The sequence below is a fragment of the Amblyomma mixtum genome, chromosome 2 (assembly GCF_055824585.1).
Source record: "Amblyomma mixtum isolate Tamu chromosome 2, ASM5582458v1, whole genome shotgun sequence".
Classification (NCBI taxonomy): Eukaryota; Metazoa; Arthropoda; class Arachnida; order Ixodida; family Ixodidae; genus Amblyomma; species Amblyomma mixtum.
The window spans coordinates 39741358-39763798 of NC_143013.1; the positions used below are offsets into that span (position 1 = coordinate 39741358).

The following is a 22441-nucleotide window of genomic DNA, read 5'->3' on the forward strand; positions in this document are numbered from 1 at the left end:
ATAGTGCTGCAAAAGAAAACCCGTCTGTCGGCTTGTGTACGGTGTCATCGAAAGAGGAGAGTAGGCGGCGCGCGCAGCGCGCTGCAATTAGGGAGCCTACATGTCGCAAGCCGGGAGGGGGCGCGACATGTAGGCTCCCTAGCTGCAATGCAGCCTCTCAAGTTGTCGGTCGGCTCACTTGGCTCTTCCGTGGAGTTCGGCGCTCGGCCACTGACGGACACGTGTCGCGCGTTCCAAGAGTCGCATTGTGTTTTGTGCTCTATAAAACTAGTGCTAATGTGTTACTGTTGCATGAATCCCTTTGATCGCACTTCGTTCTTTTTAAGTAGGTGGAATATATTCCAGTAGTGTAGCATGGGGCAGGGGGGTCGGGAAGGGAAAGGGAGAAGGGGCCTACGTGCGCATTAGCCCAGGGCCCCCATTTTTCTTAATCCGGCCCTGGCGCCTACCAAAGGTGCCCTGGCTCAGTCACAGCCTAGAGTTCCAGCCACACAGCCATACCCATAGATCACAGCCATACCCATAGCGCCATCTGTACCCGCCGGAGGAACGAGCGCTGTGCAGATTCAGGCTGCGGCGAAGCGCAAGCGGAGAGCAAGCGGTTGCGCGGTTGGTTTGAAAGTGCTTTCTCGGTTATTTTACAAAAATTGGTCGCAGAAAACACTGTTGCAGGAAACTGCGCCCCTCTCCGCGCCTTGCGTTTCTTCCGTGAGTTGCTCCGCAGCCTCCCGCACAGTACAGTGCTCGTTTGTCTGGAGGATACATGATATGACGCTACCGCAATCATTACTGCGAAAGCTCGCAGTTTTGGTTCGCCGTCGCCACAGCCGATGAAAATTTCCGATTAATTCCGACCCAATCAGTAAGTACTTCACCAAAACGTAATAACAAAAGTGACCGCCAAATGCCCCCTTTGGGCAAATTTTGAACCCTAACAAGCGGGCGGGCTCCTCAAGTTGAGAGTAGCAGACGACGCGCCCATGCTGAAGCGACAGCAGCGCCACCGCCTAGGCGCCCTATGTTGCTATCGGTTGCTATGCGGCTGTTATCCAACTGCCCCTATCAAACGTTAAGCGACCACGCCGCACAATTCATGAAACTACCAGCCACCCTGAATGTCAATTCTTTAATCGTAAAAATAATTATTGTAAAAACGAAACTGAATTTTAAAAGTGAAACTGAAAACAAGCAAGTCAATCCGCTGCAATCCAGCCAAAGGTCTTTGGTTTCGGTGTGTTGAACGCTTCAGCAGACATGTCAGCGGTGTTGCTGCAGCCAAAAATCTGACGGCGCTTTGTCATTCCGTCTGTGCCCAGTCGCGGAAACTTCCCGAAGTACCGGTCTCACTTTGAGCACCGTGCGTTTACTTCTAGTCTGTGCAGTTGTTAACAGCTGCATATCACTCCGGTCCTCCCCAAGACTACAGATGCACAGACCAGCAAATTCTTTCAACGTGTGATCTCTTGGAAGGAACATTACCGCTTCGATCTGCAATTTGAAAGTGTGCTTAGTCGAGGAATATGCTTGGAGACGTCGTGTGATCAGCGAGAGCGTCATCGCGCCCCGGTAGGGCTTGCTGCAACCCCTTCGCTTGGCGCCGTTCCGCAACGTCACCATGGTGTCAAAAAACCAAGGTGAGATTCCCCGTGCCAAATTTGTACCTTGCACACTTGAAGAACTGATGGTTTTTATTCCTGTCTGTGTTTCTTTCACAGATTCGGTGGAATGGCTGCTTCTCTTAGCTTGTGCTGTTCATCTAGTCATTTGCCCATTCACTAAAGTTGAAGAGAGCTTCAACTTACAAGCCATTCACGACATTATCTACCACAGAACAAACATTTCCAATGTGAGTAATAAGCACTGCTATGTCTCACTGCTGCTTTATTTGCAGTAATGTAACCTGACCCCATTGCCTTGGATTGCATTCAAGGAGCTTACGATGGGGGTTTAGTTAGTGCGATGATTGCAAAACATAAAACTCTCATGTATCTTGTCCCTTGCGCTATGTTATGTTTTAAAATCATCTAGAAAATGATGTTGGCTGGCAGCGAGTTCTTGGACACACGTTACTGACGCAAGCTTTCGTATTCAACTTTATGATGCACACGCAGTATGACCATTTGGAGTTTCCTGGCGTTGTGCCAAGATCTTTCGTGGGTCCTCTGATGGTTGCCCTTTTTGCCGGACCTTGGGTTGCTGTCAGCACTCTCATGGGCTTGGAAAAGATCGTTGCACAATTCATTGGTGAGTTTTCATCCAACAAGTTTGTAGCTAGGCACATACAATTAATCTGAAATTGTTATTGCAAGTTGTCACATTCGTGTGTGTCACATTCGTGTGTGTCACATTCGTGTGTGTCGCATTCGTGTGTGCCTCCCAAATATAATTTGTATGTAATTTGTTGGCGGAATACATTTTATTGCCTCTCACTGCACTGAACAAAGCATATTTGATTCCTTTGCAGTGAGGGCTGTCCTTGGAACAATGGTGGCATGTGCATACCGCGAGTTCAGCAGAGCCCTCCAGAAGGAATTTGGGACCGCAATGACTAACTGGTTGACACTCCTGACGGTGTCACAGTTCCACTTCGTGTTCTACATGTCACGACCACTTCCGAACACATTTGCGCTCATCTTTGGTGAGTGTCAGCAGCCGTACCACATGAAAAGTGCAACTTTTTCGCAGAAACAGCCATTCTGTATATGTCTTTTTCCACCCAGTTCTGCTTGCCTATAGCTACTGGCTGGAACAGCGACACTTTCTACTGATTGCTGCAAGTGGAGTTGCTGTCCTTGTTTTCCGTGCGGAGTTGGCGTCTCTTCTGGGCATCATCATTCTGATGGAAATCTTTTCTGGTCGTCTCAGCATCATCAATGTCTTCAAGTGGGGAATTCCTATTGCAGTAGCACTTCTTGGTAAGTGCATACATTGTTTTTAAATGTCAAGCGTAGAAAACCTAGAATGACTCGCAAACTTATTAGGTTTGCTATAGTGCGATACAACTCCAGATTGAAGCAGCAGATACCCGTCAAAGGAGGCCCTCCAGCCGATGACGTCAACTGCTTTTCACGATGCCATGGTTAATGTACTTTCATCTGTCAACCCGTGCGATGTCACACTAGTAGGTCCAAGAAGATTAACCACAATGTCGTGAGAATCGGTTGGTGTGAATGGCTGGGGGGCCTTCTTTGAGGGGCATTTTCCGTTTACTCCTGAGTTTTATCTGACTATCAAGAATCGAGCATGCTCTAAAGAATGGAAGTAGCCTGAAAGCGTTGAAGAGGAAACTAGGCATGGGTAAACACCAGATGTATGCACTAAGAGACAAAGAGGGCAATGTCATTAGAAATATGGATAAGATAGTTAAAGTAGCCAAAGAGTTCTACACAAATCTGTACAGTAGCGAATATAATCAGAACGTTAATGAGAGAGGCAGTAGTGCACAGCAATGGGACATCCCGCCAGTAACGAAAGAAGAAGTAAAGAAAACCTTATGAGCAATGCAAATGGGGAAAGCAGCTGGCGAGGATCAGGTAACAGGAGATCTATTGAAGGACAGCGGGGAGATTGTACTAGAAAAACTAGCCACCCTGTATATGCAACGCCTTATGAACTTGAGCACACCAGAAGCTTGGAAGAATGCTAACATTATCTTAATTCATAAGCAAGGAGACGTCTAGGAATTTAAATATTATAGACCGATTAGCTTGCTCTCCACTGCCTAAAGTATTTACTAAGGTAATCGCTAATAGAGTCAGGACAACCTTAGACCTCATTCAACCAAAGGATCAGGCAGGCTTTTGTAAAGGATACTCGACAATAGATCACATTCACGCTATCAATCAGGTGATAGAGAAATGCACAGAATATAACCAACCCCTATGTATAGCCTTCATTGATTACAAGAGAGCATTTCACTCAGTTAAAACCTCAGCAGTTAAGCAGGCACTGAGGAATCAGAGTTTAGAAGAGTTTTATCTGAAAATACTGGAAGATATCTATAATGACTGCACAGCTACCATAGTCCTTCATAAATTCAGCAATAAAATTCTAATATCAGGCAAGGAGACAAAGATCTCTCCAATGCTTTTCACTGCCTGTTTACAGGAAGTATTCGGAGGTCTGGATTGGGAACAGTTGGGGATAAGAGCTGATGGAGATTACCTAAGTAATCTGCGATTCGCTGATGACATTGCCCTGCTAGGTCACTCCCGAGATGAGCTGCAAAGCATGATCATGAGTTAGACAGGCAGAGCAGGATGGTAGGTATTAAAATTAACATGCAGAAAACCAAAGTAATGTTCAACAGTCTCAAAAGGGTACAGCAGTTCACAATTAATAGCGAGGTGCTGGAAGTGGTAAGGGAATACATCTGCTTCGGGCAGGTAATGACTGCTGGTCCAGATCATGTCGTGAGAGGGAAATAACTAGAAGAATAAGAATGGGGCGGAGTGCAAATTTCAGGTTCTTTCAGGTCATGAACGGCAGTTTACCGGTATCTTTCAAGAGGAAAATAGGCAGCAGCTGTATCTTACCGGACTCGCCTACAGGGCGGAAACATGGAGGCTAACAAAACGGGTTCAGCTTAAGTTAGAGGCAACGCAGTGAGCTACGAAAAGAAAAATGATAGGAGTAACATTAGAGACTGGAAGCGAGTAGAGTTGGTGAGGGTACAAACGCAGGTGAATGACGTCCTAGTCGAAATCAAGAGGAAGAAATAGGCTTGGGAAGAGCATGATATACGAAGGCAAGATAACCTCTGGTCTGTAAGGGTAACGAAGTGAATCGTAGCAGGGGCGGCGGAAAGTTAGGCAGACGGATGAAATTAAGAAGTTTGCGGTGATACGGTGGCCGCAGCTGCAAAGGACAGGGTTAATTGGAGAGACATGGGATAGGCCTTTGCCCTGCAGATTAGGCTGATGATGATGATGGTTTTCTCCTTACAGGTGTTTGCATCTATAACTCTGCTTTTCTATTTTTGCTTCTAAGTTCTTCTTTCAGCTACTCCACGAAAGAGAACAAGCATTTAGTGCCTTCCACCTGACTCCAGTTTATAGCCGTGCATTTTTTCTTTTATTTGCAGGAACAACCATTGCTGTTGACTCCTACTTCTGGCAACGCTGGCTGTGGCCAGAGGGCGAAGTTCTGTGGTTCAACGTTGTGTTGAACAAGAGCTCTGATTGGGGTGTATCCTTTTGGCTGATGTACTGTGTGTAGTAGAAACAGTTGGTCCTAGGCAACTTCTCAGCATTACCTACCAGTTTTAAACACATGCATACATACATAATGGTTTTCTTAATGTTAGTCTAGAGAAGCATACCTGAAATTTACTAGCATGACACTGTTCAAACTATATAGCTTTTTTCATTTGCCGTCATATGTCATGTAGCGGTATTGTATAATTTCATCCCACTCTTTTTAACTCGTAGCATTGTTTTTATGTGTAACTAATTAATACATGTAAACAGTGCCCACCCTTCTCTCAATATATTCAGTAGTTCTCTTTCACTTATAAGTTCTACACGCTGCTTTTTGTTCATGTTGCCCTATTGCTGTGCATTACTGCATATATGGTATTATGTGACAAGTCAGTATAATGCCTTTTTTCGCACCTGTGGTTATTTGTATCCAATCCATTTCCTCTCCCAGTGTCTACTTGGGCTTCCTTGACTAGTACCCCAGACCTCACCATGGTCGTGGTACCTGTACTCAGCCATTCCACGTGCACTGAGCAGCTCACTGCTTCTTATCCCCATTGGGGTTTGGGTGGACTCCCGAGTGAAGATGTTGCTGCTGCCAGCAGTGGGATATGTGTTGCTCTACTCTTTCCTCCCCCACAAGGAGCTGCGCTTCATCCTCTACATATTTCCTCTCCTGAACGTGGCCGCCGCAAGGGCGTGCCTGCACTTGTGAGTACCAGCTTTTGAGAGCCACACTTTTGCATTTGTGTGAACTAAGACAGCAGTGTAATGACTGCAGCATTGTTACAAAACAATGAGTTAAGCCAGCAATGAGACGGCACTCAAAAACCTGTCTGGGGCATTGAATCCAGCCACATTTATCCTGGGTGTGAGTTGCACTCGGCCAAAGCAGGTCTTGGTAGCGTAGTACTTGCAAGTTGAACATGGAGAGGTACCGCACGTAGCATTGTATACAAAGGTTGCTCCTTGCACTGTGTTGGATTTTGAATGCAGCTGGAACAACAGACTCAAATCCTCTTGGCATGTGGTCTGCACACTGGGCATCTGCTTCCACCTTGTCACCAACCTTTTTGCGACTGGCCTGCTGCTCTACATCTCCAGCCACAACTACCCTGGTGGCCACGCTCTCAAGAAGCTCCATGAAATTGAGGCAGGCCTGCCACGTAAGCACTCTGCCACAACTGCTTTAGTGCTTGAGATCTAGCATAATTTATAACACTGGGAGGGTTGCAACTGGGGTTTCCTTTGGAGTCAGTTGAGATTCTCTGGAAGATGTGGGGAGGAGAGATTCGTTTTTATCTCTGTTCCTTATCCAAGTATGCCTGGCGCTAAGTGCAAATATCAGCATCCATTACTGCATATTTTGGAAGGGTCTTGAAGCTCCCGCCTGCTGCAGTGTCATCTCCACCCATGCATTGCAATTAGCTACATACCCTCCACCAGACTCTTTCCTCAAGTGCACTATTTTGGTAAAGTGTGCTTTGCTTTAAAAAGAAATATAGTACACAGTCATGATGGAGTAACATTTCGTTGTGTTAAATAGCTAGCCATCAGATCAGATTGCAGTGCTGTTGAGGTAATGTATTATGGAAATTATGTGCTTGCAACAAAACTGAAGCACTCTTCCTCTTCTAACTTCTTGTTTCAGTTGCGAACATCCACATTGACGTGTTTGCTGCCCAGACTGGGGTGTCAAGGTTTGGCGAGCTAAATCCCCATTGGAGGTAAGGAGAACATTTTAAGGCCAATCCCTGAGGATATTACTCTGAAGTTTGCTTTACATTTGATTTTTGTTGGAATGTGTTGTTCAGTGGTTGTGTGCAGATTTCTGTTTTTGTGATTTGAATAGTTCCAGTGGATTTGCAATTTATTTTGCATTCTTTAATCTTTTGTGCTGCATCGTATGTTGCACTGTGTTTCAGCGCTGACGTTTCATTTTATTCTAGCTTTTCTAAAAGGCCAAGCAGGTTATCTCATTTCAGCATGTTGGTGAATATTATTTGATGAATTGACTAGCAAGTTCTTATTATTCTTCTAATCAATTATATTTAGGGTTATTCATTTTCGGGTTTTATATTTTTTGAAATTCGGGGGGGGTAAAAATCGGGCTTTATTTTTCGGCTTCATAATAGGGGAGAAATCGGGTTTTTTGTGGAAAAACTCCGAAATTTGGGTTTTATCGCGTTAAATTTGCAAACTAATAATTTATTCGATTTGCTCTATCCGGTGGATAACAATTAGGGCTATATTTTGGGCTGCTTTCAAGAAAGTATTGCAAAATATGGCGTTTCTTTAGTAATTAATTATTACTCGCAGTGAGAGGCAACGGTCAGTTTTGGGAAAAGAAACATTTTATTCACGAGGGCTGGTCATCGACGTTCTACACGTCCTTATTAACGTACATAATCATCTGCATGCGCAACATCTCGGTTTCCATCCGAGACTTGTTTTGTCTCTGCAGGTACCTTAGCTGAGAGAACGTTCGCTCAACGTCACAGCTGCCATTAGCTAGGCACAACAATGACAACGCTGCATTTGCTAGCCTTGGGTAACGCACAGTTGCGTCGTTCCAATAGTCCATCACTTCAACACCTTCATTTGTGGGGCTTGCTTCCAGCAAGTACTGGTTAAACTCCTCGCGAAGCAAGCCTACATCGTCCATCATGGAAATAAAGAGAGGTCGGTAGTCATCAAACGACTGACTCAGCAGCCGATTCTGGAACGGATCGAGTATGGCTCCTAGTTTCCACAATGTCAACTGGTTTTCTACTTTGTCTGAGACGTTCCGTTTCAAAGTCCACTCTCATTTTGTGGAGATTCTGGTGCAAACCTCCTCACAACAATTTTTTACTAATATGGCACTGCTCTTAGGTAACACAGACAAAACACCTTTCGCTCGATCACTTTTACTAATTATTTCACAAATCGGGAAAAATCGGGTTTTACCCGATATTTTAGAAACACGTTCGGGGTGCAAAAATTGGGTAAAACCAGATTTTACCCGATTTTTGCACCCCGAACGTGTTTCTAAAATATCGGGTAAAACCCGATTTTTCCCGAAAACGAACAACCCTAATTATATTGGATAAAATTAAACATCCTCTGTAGTATCTTTTTTTTTTCCATCAGACATTATGCAGCAACACATTTCATTGTGATTCTAAAGAATGGAGAAAGGAAGCCTAAATTTTGAGCAAGCTATTGCTAGGCAAAGCTTTGCTGACCATTTTCTTGTGATTTCTAGATTAGACAGGTGGTCTCATAGCAGTTAGGTTAGTTCTCTAAATGTGTTCTTAGCCCTCAGAGCTCTAGCTGGACTGCGGAGGATGCTGAAGTTCTGCATTAGTTTTGATTGCTTAGGATTTCTTTAATTGCACCGTAATCTCAGCCCATGAATTCGTTTTTTTTCCAGTCATCTCTGTGCCACTTTTATAGCGGTAGCTGCAGCTGGATGTTGTACCAATGAGCTCATGATTAGTATTCGTGCAAAACCTGTCATATTTGTTGTTTTCCTGGTCGCATTGTAGTAGAGCAACCCCACAAACAGTGGCTTACTTCTCCTTTCTGCATGTTTTTCTTCACCTTGTGACGTCTCAAGATACAACAAGACCGAAAATCTGGTCCCCGGCGGCCTTGAAATGCAGAGCTTCACACACCTCATTTTGGAAGGCAAATCAATGCACAGCAGTTCAGTGCTGCACTACCGAGACACCCACGAGCTGCTGGCAGCAGTGGATGGCTACAGCCACGTGAGGCTCAACTACGCTGCTTTTCCGCTTGTGCACGTGCGGACTCGACCCCGAGTGCTCATCCTCAGGCGCAAGGTGCCGCCCACACAGGTCATCCTCGACCTCCAGCGCAAGCGGTCAGCAAAGGTGTGACCACTCCACACCTTCCGCTTCTTGCTAGCCCGTCCCTATTGTTACGTTTGTGTTTTTCGAGAAAGTTCGGCACCTTCTGGATCTTTGCCGAGGCCCTTTGGTTTGAGCGTCTAGAGGTTTGCGTGAGGTTAAGCAGTGCTGTTTGTGCCATGGTCATGGCTCCACGTGTTTCATCTTGCTAGTTCTCAACTTGAAATTCTAGTTTAGTAAGATTTCCGTTGCATATAAACCATAAGGCAGATTTTTACAGCCAGATCCATTGGGTTTTGCTTCTTTTAGTGTTCTGTGCTAAGGAAAATGACAGCTTCATTTTTGCAGGTTACGTTCTTGAGCTTGAGTTTCCTGCTATGTTTCCAGTGTGTAAACCCATTGTTAGGACCGTGCATAATGTGAAGTGCAAGTGGGTTGCATTAGACGAAGGATATTGACCCTTGACTAGAGATTTTGAAAGTGCGTTACTTTGTGCTGCTCTGTCGCACGCAGGCTTTACAACCGTGTTGGTATACAGGGTTGCTAAGAATGCACTTTGAGTAGTGCAGTAACTTTTTTTTTTCTTTTTAACACTTAAAAAATGTTGATGCCAGTGCCCTTCTTAATGCTTGCATCGTGCAAAAGCTCCTTGCAGGCATGGTCTTCTTTATTTGCTTGTCAAGCTGTCGGTGTTCTAAACCATGAAAGCTAATTGCCGGCTCACTGCTGCATAGGAAAAATATCTATGGAGACCCTAGATGTTTGCCTCTTTCCTTGTGGTTTGCTCACAGAGCGGCAGAAGAGGCCTGTCTGAAAGTAGAATGTGCTGTCACATTTTCTCATCTCCCATTTACATCTCATTTGACATTTCTTCTCGTTAAGGAAAAAGTAGTGGCAGCTCACTCCATTTAATCGGCACACGCAGGTTTGTATTTTACATTGTTTGCTGAACCATCAGCTTTGCATGTGTGTCATAAACTGCTGTTTGGAACCTCAGTACCAAGGCTACATCTGTGCATCTCAGTTCAGCCCTTTTGTTTGGTGCGGCCAAAGCCTGTGATGCCTTTGATGGTCGTGCCGACAGCAGCTGTGGAGATAGGACTGCACTGAACTGAGCAATCTAGGGACTAAATACCAAGGGGCATAAAGTACATTTGTGGACCTTGAAATGCTACTGCCCATTTCCAGTCGCATTTACAACAAATTGTATTAGTTGTGAGGGAAGCGTAATTAAGAGTCTTAAAACATTTTGAGTGAAGTTAAGTAGAAACAGAAGAATGATTAAAAGGATATCACTAGGTAGAAAGCGTCCAGTGCTAAGCGGCAAATTCTAATAGTTGTTTTTGTTTGTTGTGCTTACTTCCTACCGCATAAACTGCGTGTGGAACTTGGTTGGCACTAACCAAGTCAAAGATGGCCTGCATTATGCATTAGTGCATGTTGAGTGAATACCGATCTCTAACAGCATGGTCCTTACCATGCTGTTCAAGTGTGATGCCATTTCACGGGTCATGCCATGGACTCGTAGGCATCGTGTGATGTGCTTGGGACAATCAGTATCATAGGTAAAGCAACAGAAGACTGAATACAGTTCTTTCTTTCTGAATATTTTCTTGCTGAACACACCTACATGCATCACAAGTCAGCTTTGTGACCTTCCTGGGAAAGCATGGGTGGAGAACATTCTTACTTTTGTGTGCCGATCTCTTGTGTTTTAGCTCATTGCCAAATACAGCTTGGGAGATCACTTTGTCCTACTCTCAAGTCTGAGCATCTTTCACACTCGTGAAGAGAGAGCCACGTGTTCGTCGGAACACTGAAGTCAAAGTCAGTATTGACTCTTAAGTCTGAGCATCTTTCACACTCGTAAAGAGAGAGCCACGTGTTCGTCGGAACACTGAAGTCAAAGTCAGTATTGATCACTCCGCATTAATGATATTGTGCTACTCTAGCTTTCTCACAGGTACACTATGTTATAGAAGCTGCTCCTTTGACCAAGCAATACGTCTGGCACTGGAAGTTTCACTGCTGTGCAGCGCTGCAGGTGACCATGCTAGAATTACTAAATGCCAATCACAAAAACTGTTTGCACTAGTTGAGGCTCTTACACACTGACTAGCACACACAAAACAAGGAAACAAATGTAATGATAATTGTACGACCCAACTGATAATTCAAAGTACACCTAAGAGAAAAAAAGAAAGAGAAAGTGGCAGCTAAGAAGGATCAGAAATGAACAGTGGTCATTCCTCAGCCTGCTACAGTTAACGTTTTGATGAAAGAACTTACCTCGACCTTTTTCATTTCGAGTTCCTGTACAGCAGATGAAGCTGGGTATATTGGTTCAAAAAACAGGGCTTTCCGTTTAAAATACCTAACACTAATAAGGTGCTTCAGATGCGATTTAGATGTTCGGGGATGCCATTGATTAACCGTAGAGCATGCATTTGGTGAACCTGCACAGCTGCCTTTTTTTTTAGTGTGCACCTCCTCTTAGTTTCAGACAATGGATATTACTGTTCTTCTGGATGCCTCTTGCTGTTTTTAAAGGAGTACGTATAGGCACCAAATTTTGGGGTATGTTTTCTTCTTTGCAATTGTATGTAAGACATTACTGTACCTGGATCACCACGTGATATTTGCCTACGACTGCTAAATAATTTATAAATCTACTTTTTCTCTCATGCTGTTTCGGTTTCAACAGCTCTGTGACATCAACGTTTCATATATAGGACATGTGAAGCATGAAAGAAACTGCGATATAATAGCTGCTTTGTCGTTTTATTTCTCCGCAATGCTAAAGCCAGCCTGCCTCAAGAGCCGGAATCATTCAGCTGTTGAAACTGCAACTTTTCCTGTGTGTGCATTGTATATGCTAGTGTTGCATAATTTTAGTGCTGTATAAATTAGTGCTGTATTCAACTTTGTAATGTGACTACTGCTGCTACGTCATCATAAAAGTGAGGGCCTGAGGCTTTTTCAAGCTGCCATAAGGCGGCTTTTACTCCAGATCCCCGCCATCATGTACATTTTGATGGCAAATAAAGTTATTAACTGAAAGAGCATGAGAGAGAAATTAGAATATAAATTACTTCGCAGTCGTAGGCAAACGCAATGTTGTACTTCATGTATACGAATGCCTTACGCATCATTACAAACAAGAAAACACGCACATAAATTAGGTGTCTATACTCCTTTAAATTAGTGTGCTATTGTGCACACATGCTAGTGTCCTGTTGTCCTAAACTAAAACCCCCAACTGCATTGAAACACAGCATGCTTGCCTTTTGTGTAAACCAGTAACACATAATGCTTATCTACATTAAAAAACAGTGGATCATTGAATTTTTATTATGCAACCCCCCCCCCCCCCCCCCTTTGAAATAACTTTACAGGTCTCACATGTGCTGTGGATCACTTTTGCATCTAAAAAGCATCTTGAAATATGGCTTGTGTGTGTAGCTTAAAGGTCCACTAAGGAGGATTCTGAGCTCGTCTTTTTACCGTGGGAACTCAATCTGCACACTCCGAGCATTCTGTTGTCCTGTATGTCCGATTTCCCTTTAAATGAATTAGATGTCCCTGCTCCCTCCTTTTTTTTTTCTTTGAACTCGCCTTTGAAAAGAGGAGGAGTCAGCCAACGCGTGGAATGCCTTTCAGCCAGCCGCATGGCTGCTTTCCGCTCTGCCATCGGTGGAGTGATATGTAGTGATCAGCGAAAACAGAGTCTACGCATATTTTTATTTACGCGGGCCTAATTTGCGGTTATGTAGTCTGCAGTTGAAACTATTTATTCACGAAAACCTAAAAAACAAAATAAAAGCGAAAGCGAAGCCACCACGCGACCTGGCTGAAAGGGACTCCACGCATTGCTGTCTCCTCTTCTTTTTGAAGGCGAGTTAAAAAAAGGCGGGAGCCGGTACGTCTAATTCGATTTGATAAGGAAATCGGCCGCACAAGACAATTATTCAAAGTTTCTAAGAATGCTCGAAAAGTGTAGATCGAGTCCCGGAGGTAAAAAGACGATTTCAGATTCCTCTTTGATACACCTTTAAGATTGCCTGCGAAGTAGCAAACACTGAGGCTTTAGTCAACAAATGCTACAATGCACTTGAGTTTAAGTTTAATGTGCTGAGTGAAGACAAAGGCACTCCATCTTTTCTGTATGTCCCAAGTGTATGTGTTGCACAGACATACTTCATTAGTATGACTACAGCCTGCTGCGCACATAGGCCAGGCCACTTGTGTGTTGAAACGGTGTAATAGCACTACAGTTCAACAGCGCTATCCTTATCCCTTGTTCCAACACACCACAACAGATTCCATTCACAAAGCCAACTCATTGCTGGAGCCTTTCTCATAACTCTGTGACATCCAAAGTATTCAAAACACCAATAAACTGGCTTTACACCTTGTGTCTGTCTCAGTGTATCTTCAACAGCACTGTTGTAAGTTGTGCATGTTCAGTGGCGCACTCATGCTGTCTGCTTGCAGTCCACACATGCAAGCAATGATGCAACACCTGGAATGTCTTTTTCTTTAAGCAAAAGTAGGTCTGCCTTGAAGTCTCGGTACTGGTCAGTGCAAGATATCTGCAACAGGCTAAGACACTCGCCAATTTCGCCCTGCAGTACAGACCGGCCATGCTCGTCCAGGTCATATGCTAATTTGAAGAGGCTTTCTGTGATCCTCCTGAAGTGGAACTGTATTCTTGGCCATGCATGCTTGATCAACGTAGCCAACGACAGTAAGGCATTTCTCCTGCAGGTCTGTTCTTCATTGTCACACACTTCCACATATTCCAACAGGACACTCAGCGTCTTGTCCATGTACTTGACTACATCCAGTCCAAGGCACTGAATGTAAGGTGAAAACTGGCTGGAGTAAGCGTTTCTCAGGGAAAACGTCTGCTCCACTTCAGCTGCGGTGAGCAATTCATAGTACACGTTATCTGCCATTTTCTGGCGCTTCTCGTCTTTCGTGCAGAACGTACGAAGGGCGCCCAAGTAGTCGCTGAAAAGCAAACTTCGAAGACAGGCGTGGAGTTCGACTATGATATCGGGCTCTTTGACATATAGCAAGTGCTTTAGAGCATCAAACAGCACCTCAAGACGGCCTTGTTGGTCGAGTTCGCTTGGGGGAACGTTGACCACGATATGGTGGACGCAAGAAAGGCCAAGCCTTTGATTGTGAGTCATGTAGTCATCTACGAGCAGCAGTGCGGGAGGCAGGACTACTGGCAGCGCCTCAGCCATATCGGGCTGGGAAATCTGAAAGAGCACTTGCTGGTAGGCATGCCTATAGCAAGGGTTCTTCTTCCACGTCTCCTTTCTAAGTTTCGGTTGAATGTACTTCAACACGGAAAGTAGCTTTGGCATGGATAACGCGCACTTCAACTGCAATGACAGAGCACACGCCGCCGCAACCGATTCTTCGCTGCACCATGGCAATTCGGGGCTGGAATGGACGAAACAGAGAACTTGCAGAGGGATTACAAAATCGCTCAGTTCGACAAACTCCGGTGCTGTAACTGTGAGGAAACGGTGTGCGCAGATTAATCCTTCACAAGCGGTCGCGGCTACGCCAGGGAAGTCGCTCTTCACATATTGTCGCTCCTCGTCATCCCTTGAATCTTTTGGAGTGCCGCTGAGCAGGAGTGACTGGGCGAACGCGCAAACAGTGGCGCGGTCACATTTAACGTCTTCGAGGTCCTCTGGTTGACTTGTCTCGAGAGCGACGCGCAGTGCTCGAAGGAGGGTGACTTTTTTCGCTAAACAGTTCTCCGTAACGATCGATTTGAGAAGTTCCATGCCAGTAACGCTTGCGCGAACGAAAACGACAAAATACAGAAACAGGAAATGGGGGTGAAAATGCGTCTCAACCACATAAAGCGCCTCAAAACGGTCGCGCAACGCTGCCTTCGAATGTTCGAGCGGCTCGAATGTTCGCTGTCATTAGCGTCATCATTTGCAAAACGGCAAAACACGTCACAAGTCAAACGAAAAGCCAATCCAAGCCAAGTTTACTTGCGATGGCAATGGTGATAACAGACTCATTGCGAGTTGTGAGGCGTAGGAGCATCAGCTTTGTGTTGTCGTACGCACCGCTCTTGTGTGTTGTGCGTATTACGCTTGTCTCTGAAAAGTAACTTAATTAGTTTGCCTAAAGATCACTTTAGTTTGACCGTCTTGGCGATTGAAGCATCCCAGCATTAATCTAGAGGAACTCTTCATGACAAGTAGCCGCAGAGCTGTGCGACGCACACTTGACGCAGTAAGTTGCGCTCCGCACCAGCGGTGTTGTTTCTTTTTGGTGCTTTGAGTTATTCAAGAACGACCAGGAAATAGTATTTCCAAAGAAAACTTGTACAGAGCAGTCCCGGTAATATCCATACAGACAGAATCGCTTTCTAACCAGCGCAGGTAGAGAATGCAGTGCGAGTACTTTTGAGCAACAAGCCCACTACTTCCTGTTTTCTGAATAGTTTTCCTCTGTGAGTAGATATTAACGAGACCTTTTCACCTTCAGTGTATAAAAATAACTGAATTTATTCTTTTATGGAAACTTACTGTCTTATTTATTAATCTTTTTTACCTACGCTGGCTACACTAGTGTAGTCAGTGTATTATGACACGAGTGTAGCCAGTGTTGGTAAAAAAAAAAAATGGCCCTATTATCGTAGAATTATCGTGTGTTTATTATTTACAAACACAAAGGTAAAAAGAAGAGCGCAAAAAAAAGCAGCAAATCAGTAGAAAATACGGCGAAAATACAGCTATTATCGTAACTAAAAGCGAAAGACAACTCATTCCATGACAGCAAGCAAACTATCCAACTACAAAATCTGTTACACAGTTCAAAGAGCAGCAAAGTGGAAGTATGAATTAAATCAGATTGATGTGATGTTCCCTTTTATTTTGGAACTACCTGTACCTCGGTACTGTCCTGCTTGCGCACATGCAAGGTTGACCGATTCAACAGGCCTGTTTCTCGCGGCACTGACGCGGGTGTCCTGTGATCGCTGTATGAATCTGGTTCATGGCAGGCCAGACGGTTAATCTCGCCAAATACCGCGTGTTTACATTGTTCCTTAGGGCTAAGCTTTGCTGCTTCTCACACCCTTGTATTGTCTGGTATCGTGCTTATTCTTGTTTTTGAGGTGGAGAAGCAATCGGCAATATTTCCTTTGTTTTTTTTCTGTTCTAGCTTGTTTTCTGCCTGGGGCTCCTGTCGTGGGTGTGTGCTGTCTACACGGGCCTCTTTGTGTCTCTAAGGCACCTTGAGCAGTCCTAGGAGCTGCCATGCAGAAGGAAACGGACAGTGTTGCCATACAAGAGAAGCTCAGGGAGCTGACCCATGTCATACAGCAATGCCAGGTAATAGATATCCCACCTTACAATTTTTTTCTTCACAGAAATGGACTGAAGCAGTTTGTAATGAGCTTCATTTGGTGCCACGTAGCTGACAGTCTGACTGCTCCTATGGCTGAACCAGCATACCATTGAGCACAAAGGCTGTCTCAAGTGGAAGTGAGGTTTATTTACAGTAAACAGCAAAGAGGTGACCTCAGCTGCAGTTCCTTGGCCTGCTACTCTGCTCTGGAAAGTGAAGAGGCAGTAGAAAGAGGGATATGATGGGTGATGCAAAAAAGAAGTCAGCTGCGAATATACTAGCACATCACCAATGTACATGTTCACAGCCGTGAACTGAAATTTACACTTTTGATAAGGGGAAGGAATGCTTGAACTGCAGTGAGCTAAATTTAGTTTTCATATAGTAGTATTTATGTAGGTGTAAAATGCAAAAGAAGTTGTTTGTTCATATCTCAGTGCACATTAACCCTCTCACTGCCACTCTCGATATAACTCGGGCTACCACATATGCACACCCCCTGCCGCTCCCGATAATACTAGCGTCAAATAAAAAAAGGATGCTTACATGTAGCGTGATCTATGAAGAAGCCCCATAAATTCATAAATCTTGTAGGGTAAATTTTACACAACAGATGGCGCGCATGTTTCCAGATCCGAGTACCTAGCTTCGTTTTGGTGTCAGCACAGCAGCCATGTGAGGCAGTGTGCCACACTCGTCCGCGCTTTGATGGACGAAGAAATTCAAAAATGCTTCTGAATTCAGAGTCCAATGATAATGAGAGCAAGGAAGGAGCCCATCTAAGTGCCTTGTTGAGGGATGACAGCAATGAAGACCCCCTGCCACCGGAAAATCCACGTAAGAGGAGGAAATCCGACGGGCCAGATTGGTGCTGGAAGATTTGATTCAGTACAACTAATATCTATAAGATTATCCTGTATAAGCATGTCTACATGACCTGCATAGCATTTTAGTGCGTTACTAACAAAATATTTACAGGAAACTAACCTGCAAAAAAAAACCCGGCAGGGTGTGTGCAGCTGCTGTGAGTAAAAAAACCTGGCAGTGAAAGGGTTAATAAAATTCACGAGGTGGTTGATGTTAAGTAAAAGGTCTCCACAACGACAGTGCTGCTAATTGGATTACAGGTTGCTTGGAATATAAACCATTATTCATAATTGCAGTTTTCTTCTTAGCACATCTCTTTCTGTCATATTTTCGGACCACCTTTGAAAAGCACAGTGCATTTATTTTCACCACAGGAGGAGCGGAATCGCAGTGAGCATAACCTGACCAACATCACTAAGACTCACGAGCGCATTCAGCAGGAACAGAAGCTGTCACCATACTACAAATCCAAGCTACGGGGCCAGTACAAGACTGCTCTGCAGGATGCTGAAAGCGAGGAAGAACTACTTCGCAAGGCCTTGGACATCATTTTTGAGATACGGACTATTCGCAATGAGCGGCGCATCGCTGCCAAGAATTCAGGTGTGACATCTTGTATGCTTCGAATGTGTGATGCATTCATTCAAAAGCTATGTATTTGAGATGTTTAAATATTTCACTTTGTCCTTGACAAACTGAAGCTGGCATTGCTGCCATGTTTTCATTATACTCCAGCTACAGTGACTTTCTAGATATGTGATATGAACGGAGGAGGTAACTATGGTCAATGACAGGGAAATGGGCCTAGAGACAAATTTTATAGAATATTTTGTACAGTTGGTTGGCTGGCATGTTTTACCATTAATCATGCAGTATTCCAGCTCCTACTTTAATAATAGTGCCGTAAATATGTATCGCACAGAATCTTCAGTAATGGGGATTGTGTTTTAGGGTCGATGGCTGTCTGGTATCTCTAGCTACAACTGATGCCAAACTTGACAATGGTTATGTTTCAACATGTTAGTATTACATAAGAGCAGGGTCTATGGTACAGTACAGCAATGTAGATAAAATGACGTATGACTCGATGCTTACTTCCATCGTTTTCATCATTGGCTGGGTAAAGTCCATTGTCCCCTAGTGACATCCAGGTATTATTTTGTGTCAGCTGCAGTCTCCCTGCTGTATTGTTTGTTACCAAATGTGTAATAACTATGTGCCTTTAGAGAAAACAGGCACAGAGAACTTGAAGCATTCACTATGGGAGCATGGTATCCAGCCACTGCCTGCCTGCGATATGGCTGTAATCTATCCTCAGGAGGTGGAAGAGGAAAACAAAAAAGGTAGAATTTTCACCGACGTGGCATTAAGGCAAATGGGACGACATGGCATTGAGTGGGACAGTGAGTAGAGAAGTAAAAGATTAAGGCAAGTGGTGTACACACGGGTGCGACAGCGTGTTTCCCTTTTCTGTGTAAAGTGCGCTTATTTGGGGTATGACAGTTGACAGGGGCATTTTTAAGCATCATTGATACTTCACATTTGTTTATTTTTTAAACTTTTGTGGCATTCTTGTTAACTCTAAGGGTACATATATCTTTTATTGGGCAATGAGTATCTCATTGGAGGTCAGAGTTATACGTCAGGTTATCTATTTCTTTTTATAATGGCACAGTCGCTTCAGTAACACTACGACTTGGAGATCCCCTGACAGTGAAAGTACACAGTGCTTAGGGAACAGCTTGCCAATGCCTACTTTTTTAGCATGATTGCGACATCTCACCAAGGAGCCACTCTGACATATTCTTTCTCTGGTAATAATTGCTGGTGCATTTTGTCTCTTTTTAGAGTTCTGAGCTCTGCATCAGGCTCTATGACGCCTTCCACTTTTGTACCATGCAGCCACTGCGTCTCTGTTGCTGTCACGGCCACCGGACACGTTTTTCCGAAAGCTTGCACTCTTGGCCAGCAAAGAACTTGCATGCAAAAGAGAATACAAAGCCTGGTTCATTTTCCTCCATGGTGGTTGCATGCCCTTGTGTTGGTAGCGCTGTGGTATAACCTTGCTTGTCGTGCCTCACGTGTTCCAGGCAGCGTAGGCAGACGGAGCACGTCTTTTTCAGAGCGTCCCAAGGAGGCTCTTCGTCGAGGGGCCTTGATGAAGATGCTGCAGCAGAATGCGCTGACGCTGCCCCTCTTCATTGGGAAAGAAGATGAGAAGCCGCCACCACTGTGCGGAGCCATCCCAGCTGAGCCAAATTACGCGGCCAAGGTAAGCCGCAGAACCTTAATTTCTTTGTCACACGAGGATCAGCTGCTTTAATAACAACATTGTCTGGTGAAAAGCTTAGTGAAGCTGGTTAGCAATTTGATAGGTCCTGGCTCCGTATCTGTGTAAATGAGAATTTTCTGGAGAGCAGTGATGTTCCGAACTGTTAAAAATGGAATGTCAAGCTAGCTTACAGTGTTCCCTAAGTTTTCTTTTTTTTGGGCTGCCACGAGTCTCATTTGAAGGGCTGTGTGAACTTAGCATAGCACACTACAGTAAAAGCTCATTAATTCAAACTTCAGGGGACCGGGAAAAATGCTTTGATCATCGTAAAGTTCGAACTGTCAAATGACCATGGGAAAACTGACATGAACCGCTTGCATCATGTCAGATTTATTGGATTAAAGAGCGAGCAGTAGTTGTCCACTTTCGAGCATCATGTCAGATTTATTGGATTAAAGAGCGAGCAGTAGTTGCCCACTTTTGAGAGTAGTGCAGCTCCAGTGCGAGCCCCTAACAAGCGGTCACATCATGTGAGAGGCAGCTTTACTGCACAAGTGCTTAACGGCACTTGACAACCACGCAATTTGGGTGCTCAGGAAGACAGAAAGAACTCCGTGAAAGGAAGTGAGGGAAACAATCAGCAGCGCCAAAGTGGAGAGAAAAAACCAGCGAGACACTAATCAGTGTTTGAAACGGCACGCAGCTAAGCTGGGCTGGCTGGCTGATACTGCATGGTTGGGCCATCGTTGCTGAGGGCTGGCACAAAGGCTAGTGTAGCAAACAAAACTAAGTGGTCACACTGTTCTCAGAGACAGGATGTCCTTTTGTCACCATGCCTGCAGCAGTGTACGCATATCAGAGGTGCTCCAATAATTCTGCAGCATGGAATTCAGATTTGAGTAGGGCTGTTTGGATGATTGTTTGCCACGCCACTAATACCTGGACACAGCCGCCGTTTGGGAGTTCGCTCGAATTAACCGGCACAAGACCTGTAGTGTCCAAATTAGCCAGCGTGTGATGCCATCGACTTACATGTGCATTGGCTGGGACCACAATGGCAGCTTCAGTTATCCGGATTTCGGGGGTCAAATTAATGAGCTTTTACTGTACAACACTGGCTTTGACCCCTCTTATCTCAGGAGTGAGAAAGTCTGCATGAACACTGAATAAACCTTAATTTCTTTGTTCCCCCTTGCCCTATTAGGTTGGAGACATGGTGGCAGCCCTAGCACGGGGCCCTGACGATGACGAGAACTGGATCCTGGCGGAAGTGCTTCATTACAGCCACAGCAGCGCCAAGTATGAGGTGGACGACATCGATGAGGAGCAGAAGGAGCGACACACGCTCAGCCGGCGCCGAGTTGTGCCCCTGCCTCTCCTGCGTGCGAATCCCCTGACAGACCCGTCAGCGCTCTTTCCAAAAGGAACACTGGTGATGGCACTCTACCCGCAGACCACCTGCTTTTACCGGGCTCTGGTGCACGAGCCTCCCACTGGCCCCCAGGAAGATTATCTCGTTCTCTTTGAGGACTCGTCCTACCCTGAGGGGTATTCACCTCCACTTGCAGTTGCACAGCGCTACGTCATCTGTTGCAAGGAGATGCGCAAAAAGTAGTGTGCTAGTTTCACTCTGGAATGCTTACTTCATCCGTTCACTTCTCTCATACGCACTGAGTGCTTGTACATAGGTGTGCAATACTGTAAAACCAGTCAAATTAAACAGTGTCATTATCGGTGTGATTAAGCTTTTCCTTTTATTTTGTCTATGGATGATGAAGCTGGCTGGCAGCTGAAATCATGCATTGTATGCTTTTCAATACTTGTCGACAGCAGTCCTCTGTGCCCTAGTAGAAATTTATCATGGCTGGCTTGTCATGCTAGTTAATGCAGCGACCCACAAGACGCTCCACAAATTGCCTGCTCATGAGGCCATTTTCGTCAGTGACCAAACTGTGGCGAATAGCTGCGAAAGGGACAAAGAAGGTGCTGAGTAGGAAGTGCATATTTAGTCGAGAGAGAAAGGGCAGTGAGGCACTGAGGCTTTCTTTACATGCTTCTTGTAGCGGCTCTAGTGCAGGTGAGTAAGTTTGAGTCAATATGTACTCAACATTTAGTTCCTACTCTTTGCACTGTAATGTGCAGGCCCACATTAATTTTTAGGTGCTAGTCTGTACCACTGGTAGTGTCAGTGATATATCGTGGCTTCTAGAAAGAATGAGCAAATGCAGAATGCGAAGAAATGAGCGATCGAGAGGTGGAGAGACAGTGTGGGGAGGAATATTTGGTGGGTGGTTAAATATAGAAATTGAGCAACTATGGAAAAAATTAGGGGCAATCAATTGGTTTGGTGCAGAGGAAATGAGACAGCATTTTTCTTTCACTCGCCAACCTATTTCACTTGATTCCATTGCCTTGCACTAACTGATCTATTTCCCTGTAGAAGATTCTATCCTAATTCTGATTCTATTGTTACATTTCTATTTATAATCGTTTCCTTTATTCTTCTGGCTGAGTCATTCTTAGTCCCGCATCTCCCTATAGGTGGAGAGGAGGTGGCTTCAAACACACACCGCCTCCGCCAGACAGTCTTCGCCATCATAGCACCCCTAATGGTACTGCATTAAAACAGAGTGAGGATTAGCAGGTGGTTTGTTTACCATAGCCACGTATGAAAAGAGTGTACGCCTTTGAGGTGTTCTACGATAGCACTGCTGTGCCATCCAGTACTAGGTGAAGGGGCTCAAAAATTGGAAGCCAGCTGCTGTGCCCATGGGCGACAGCTTCTTTGGAGAGCAATCCTTAAATAAAATCTCAATCGTCATTTTGTTTCAACCAAGGAGTTATTATTATGAGTGGTT

The 22441-nt window shown here is 44.7% G+C and overlaps 3 protein-coding genes across 5 annotated transcripts; 2 read left to right on the forward strand and 1 right to left on the reverse strand.

Annotated features, from left to right (window-relative positions):
* Positions 1–1199: 1199 nt before the first annotated feature.
* On the forward strand, positions 1200–13467 carry Alg12 (Alg12 alpha-1,6-mannosyltransferase). Its single transcript, XM_089571232.1, has 10 exons — positions 1200–1634; positions 1716–1846; positions 2112–2244; positions 2465–2638; positions 2721–2915; positions 5084–5187; positions 5683–5909; positions 6195–6364; positions 6850–6925; positions 8800–13467. The coding sequence occupies exons 1-10, from the start codon at positions 1616–1618 to the stop codon at positions 9080–9082; spliced, it is 1512 nt and encodes a 503-aa protein (XP_089427358.1). The 5' UTR covers positions 1200–1615; the 3' UTR covers positions 9083–13467.
* On the reverse strand, positions 12454–15007 carry LOC149359054 (TELO2-interacting protein 2-like). The gene has a single exon (XM_089571234.1). It carries the CDS (start codon positions 14860–14862, stop codon positions 13528–13530), a length of 1335 nt encoding a protein of 444 aa, XP_089427360.1. The 5' UTR covers positions 14863–15007; the 3' UTR covers positions 12454–13527.
* Positions 15008–15087: 80 nt separating this feature from the next.
* On the forward strand, positions 15088–21323 carry Sgf29 (SAGA-associated factor 29). Of its 3 annotated transcripts, none has more exons than XM_089571236.1 (5): positions 15088–15325; positions 16259–16428; positions 17686–17914; positions 19402–19583; positions 20788–21323. In XM_089571236.1, exons 2-5 carry the CDS (start codon positions 16354–16356, stop codon positions 21196–21198), a joined length of 897 nt encoding a protein of 298 aa, XP_089427362.1. In that variant the 5' UTR covers positions 15088–15325; positions 16259–16353; the 3' UTR covers positions 21199–21323. The 3 variants fall into 3 exon arrangements, with proteins under 3 accessions (XP_089427362.1, XP_089427363.1, XP_089427361.1); XM_089571237.1 differs by having other exon boundaries at positions 19435–19583; XM_089571235.1 differs by lacking the exons at positions 15088–15325; positions 16259–16428; positions 17686–17914 and having other exon boundaries at positions 17977–19583.
* The last annotated feature ends 1118 nt before the right edge of the window (positions 21324–22441 follow it).